Below are 5114 nucleotides of genomic sequence, written 5' to 3'. Positions count from 1 at the left end.
TGTCTTTGAATGCTGATAATTTTCAATCTTCTTGATGGACACTTTGATATTTTATCATTAATTTATATTTCGGATTGCAAACGGTTCTCGTGTTCGCTGTAGTTTCGAGTGAAAGTTTTAGCCTGGCAGATATAAGGTAAGTGTGCCAGTTGTCGGAAGCTAAATTACTTGTTACTTGTAACATGTTCTATTAGAATTAATATTATAAGAAGTTTGAATTTATAAATATGAGAATGCATGTGTTATCGGCAAGCCAGAAATCTGGCTGCTTCAGTTATCGGCAACTTCAATTGGCAATAGCATTTAGGAAAAAAAAAACATTTTTGCTGAGAACAAAGAACACAACAGCTTATTATATGTAAAATACTGCCCACCTGCCGAAAACCCATGCATTGAGGAAGACTGACACATTTACCTTATTAATGGTAAATAAATAATGATTTTGAATGTATCGATTTTGACTCTCAGAATGTATTTTTTTCGTTAATTTTTTTCATGTAAAAAGCGAGCATTTTTTTGCACATTGCTATAATATGTTTATCGAAAACTGTATAGCAAATTTTACTATATTTTATTTCGAATTTGAGGTAATCAGTTAAGGTTACGTTAAATAATGAAAATACTGATTAAAATCGTGACACATAACCTCAAAATCTGGAGCGATAAACAATGGATTACCAGCTTTTTATTTAGCAACCTACATTTATATATACCGTCCGCAGGAAACCGCCACGTGTGCTCGCACTATACCCGCACGACGTGCGACGCACCTGTCACGAATCTGCGTCATCGCTTGCGTGCTATGCCCGCATATTGCTATCTGGGTCTATTTACAGTGAACGATACCCTGTATTTGATGAACAACACCGGTATTGATTTTAAATTTAAACGAATTTAGAATGTTATTTGTAAGAAATATTATGTAATTTAGTTGCTTTAGAAAATAAAGAACATTATTCTGTATAATTATGGGTGTTTTTAAAAGAAACAACTAACTTTTTGTTGAAAAGGAATACCTCCGATATTGTGTGGTTATGTTCATTTGATCAGTTCATGACTGTCAAATTCATTCTGGGATATCGGTGATTGATTTTTGTGGTTCATAAATCCAAAAAGAATTAAAAAGATATTTCACATTAAAGATTGTTAGAATGTGATGTCCTAGGAATGAAGAAATCAAATAGGAACATGGATATCAATAAAAAAATGCGTATAATTCCCTAAAAAAGTCCGTCTGTTGGGTGTCATTCACAGGTTCTGAAGGTACGATAAAGATATTTCAAATATATTAAATCTGCTCAAATTTGAAACTAATATGTATTTCATTATATTTCAAAACATAATCACCTAACGTCTCGAAGTACTAAAAAATAAGAAATACCTTTTCTTTTAACTTTCAGAGAACTTTCAAATTAAGGACATGGCTAATTTTGCTAGTGTCAACATTATCTTATGTAGGTGGCAACAAAAATGTTACTTAATGAATATAAATTCAGTAATTTTGCACTGAATAAACATTGAAATACAAATAACATGGATAATAGAATATGTATGCAGGTGCAAGTATCTATTTCATATCTCTGAAATTTTATTAAAAGTACTTGCATTAGACATTGCCGTTTACCAGAAGAGTTTCGCAATGCCCCTGTTTACCTACTTAGAAAAAACACTAAAAATTTTTTGGGAAAAACATTGAGTTCCACAACTTTCAGGCTGAGGATGGTTGAGGCTCACCGCGAAATGTTATATTTGAATCTCAAATATTTCAAAAAATGGTGTTATAATCATTTAGAAATTTTTTATTAAAAATTTTTTATTTGGACAGATACGTGATAAAATATTTTGCGTACTTTTATTTATATATAATGCATAAAGAATTCTTCTACAGTTTTAAAATTTCGATAAATTCTGCTTTGATATGAGTACTTTATTCAGATTATTTTAGAAAAACTTTATTATTTGAAGAAAAAGTGGAATATGATTGAAACTTAAAGTGGTCGAATTTTCGGCAATCATTCTTGAAAAATATAAGAACTGCGTCTAAAGAGATATAATACATATGTTAATTTTTATTAAATTGAAAAACAAGTTTCTTGGCCCTAAAAATCAGATTTTAATTATGATTTTAGTCAGGTCGCGCTGTATAATTCTCGTTAACTGGACAGTTTGAACGGACAATGTCGAGTGTAGTCTTTTACGGTAAACATTTACCTATAGGTTGTTTTAATTTAAAATCAATTTGGTAGCCGCATGCTTACGATACTAGCAAGGTGTGTAACAGCATCACCAAACTCAATGCAGATTAATCTTCTCGCTTCGCCTCAATGAAGGCTCTTCTGGAGCAAAACAATTGCATTGACATTCATAACCGAGATAGTATGGCTACATCACGGCTAGTCGATACTATTCTCTACTATCTATACTATGCACCCTGGAACCAACACTAGCAAGCAATAATCGTTTTCCCACGAAGGAGGATTAACGATTCAAGATTATTCAGCTGGATCTCGTAAACGTACACTAATACGCTGTTAGTTTTACAGATTGTTTATATTATTTATCCCTATGGTATTTATTTTGTATGTTTTTATAAGTTTTTTACCTGCAAAACTTATGTTCTTTGGATGGCGAATCTAAAAATGTTATCTTTTTCTTCCTATTTAAAATAGTTCACTAAATAACTGCAGAAAATGACAGTTCTAATAATTTTGTGTGAAATCATATATGCCTGCAGTTTTTCAGACGAACAGCTTATAAAATTTTAAATTGCAAATAATTCATTACAAAATTAAGTTTTATTGTTTGTGAAATTTTAATTCTTAGCAGATATCATCTCACAGAAAAAATTAGAGATTCAATTTTGTTTCAGATCATTTTGTTACAATCTATTTTTGATTTTCAGTAATGTTCTTTCTTTCGATCAACGTAAAAACTGAAAAACAATACAATCGCTTTTAATTTTCGTATTAAGCAATATGAATCAATTATAGTTTAATTTTTGTAGTCCTTTTTAACGCCGTTTCTTTGTTTCAATCTGAAACTTGATATCTTGCTGTGCTATTAGGTCCCAACCACTCTACCTGTTGCTTGGAAACGGCAGGCCCTGTCGGTAGTATCCACAGTTTATTGAGGTAAACGTATAATGGAAAATACTGTAAAAGCGAACATTGTTTTAATTTTGTACTTGGCAAATATAAAAGTCTGACCGAAGATTCTCATAAAAGAAGGTATTAAATTTATAAAATTTAGTCCCTCCCCCTCCTCGATTTTGTCAAGGTGATCACGTTTTGAGACCCTCTGATCCCTTAAACAATTTTTTTACGATTATGTTTATAGGTCTATATTTGTCTGTTTGTCTGTATGTGTGTTTGTACGTATGTATGTCTGCATGTAAACACGATAATTGTTGAAAATATTGATCTATTAGAACCTCGCTGAAGTTTGCAACGTTAGATTGGCCTGTGTTACACTCTTCTAGTGTCGAAAAATGAAAGTCAAGTTCGTTAAGCCTTCCATTTTGGATACAATTTAAAAAAGGTAGAGTATCTTCATAATTTTGAGCCCACGTGTTTAGTACTAAAAAAGATGAATATGTTATTGCAATGACTTTTTGTAATAAAAAATATTATTAAAGTTATAAAATTTTAAAAATTAAAAATAAAACAAGTGATAATTGTAAGCCAAATAATGCATGATATCTGAAAAAATTAAAAGATAAATGTTGCTTTTTGAACTCCCTAATAGATTTTGATAACGAATTTCGGAATATTCTTGAAAAATCCAAAATTTGAACGGAATATTCGTCGAACCTGAACGCTACAATATGGCCTAACTATGCTAGAGGCACATACAGCCCAAGTAAAGGGGATGTAGAGGTAAGATTAGATTGCTCCTAACACCCCCTTTTTTATGCAAGTTTTGGTCCTCCAAAAATCGACAATTTCACCCTTCTAGATTTGCTTGTAATGCCTGTTTCCAGTAGGGGACGTGTGCTTGCAGCACAAGTCCACATAAGTCACTGCATGCGATTGTACGTCATTTTTTGTTCTTCATACAAAATAAACAGATTTTCTTAGGAATACAATTAGAGAGTAGATTTAATATACCGCTTTCGTATAGCATAAACAATACAATGCAAGCTATCGCGACGTATCCTAAATATTGGTACCATTTAAGGCTAGTTTCTTTTCAAGTTTTAATTCGCCTGTGCATTGATATTCAGTCTAATATATTTTAAGTGTCATCCAGACTTAGTCTGGCTCTTCTCAATTCCCTCCTCAATTTAATTGTTTTGGCAAGTGTATTAATTGTCCTTCAAGTTTTTCTAGATCATGATGTTCATAATTTACATCGTAGGTAACATTAATCTATATGTTTGCTTATTCTCTAAATGCCAGGGTAACTCTAATTTGCCGTAATCGTCATACAGCTGGCAATTATCTCCACTAATCAGAATACTGGTTTTGAGGATTATATTTTTCACTTATCCCCCACATGCGATGTCTTAATTAATATCTACAGTCTATATGATTATGTATCCGTCATGGGTAGGGATGAAAGTTTCTTTATGCAGGAGGTAGGGGGAAAGTAAAAGAGTATGGCATGTCGCCTTAAAAGACTTGCTACGCAATTTTTACTTTTTGATAACTTAATGTTTGCTTGGATTCGTTTGCAAATAATGTACTCACTTATAGTTTTACATTTGTCTATAGTAGCTTTGTCTATCAGTTCATAGGAGTCACGATAGTGGATTACATATTCATGGTCGGGGACGATGGATAGGAACACATTAGCTGTTTCACAGAAAAATCAAAGTGTGAATGAAACACCAATTTCAATGCACGATATACCGGCAGCAAAAATTATCCTTCGGTGTGAATGCTACACAGTCACAGTCATGTAGAGTACCGAGTCTCGATCATTTGGGGTACGAAGTGCCGGTCACTTGGGGTACAGAGTGTTCGCTTTCTGGGATACGAAATGAAAAACGTCATTCGACGCATAATAATCTTGCTCTTGACTTCTTAAAATACTTTAAAAGATTTGAAATAGCCATGTCTAAATGCATTGTTTAATATTTTGATAGCTTTGCTGATCGAACTTTTTAAAAGGTG

At 32.4% G+C, this 5114-nt stretch overlaps 1 protein-coding gene across 1 annotated transcript in view; it reads left to right on the top strand.

Annotated features, from left to right (window-relative positions):
- The window catches only part of LOC117182653 (zinc finger BED domain-containing protein 4-like), a 6739-nt gene extending 1957 nt beyond the window's left edge, over positions 1 to 4782 (top strand). Inside the window, exon 4 of the mRNA XM_033375757.1 lies at positions 4695 to 4782. Coding sequence (XP_033231648.1) covers positions 4695 to 4782 — 88 coding nt within the window. The remainder of the gene's footprint in view (positions 1 to 4694) is intronic.
- Positions 4783 to 5114: the final 332 nt, after the last annotated feature.

The sequence above is a fragment of the Belonocnema kinseyi genome, chromosome 2 (genome assembly GCF_010883055.1).
Source record: "Belonocnema kinseyi isolate 2016_QV_RU_SX_M_011 chromosome 2, B_treatae_v1, whole genome shotgun sequence".
Classification (NCBI taxonomy): domain Eukaryota; kingdom Metazoa; phylum Arthropoda; class Insecta; order Hymenoptera; family Cynipidae; genus Belonocnema; species Belonocnema kinseyi.
This window is presented reverse-complemented; position numbering and strand designations above follow the sequence as displayed.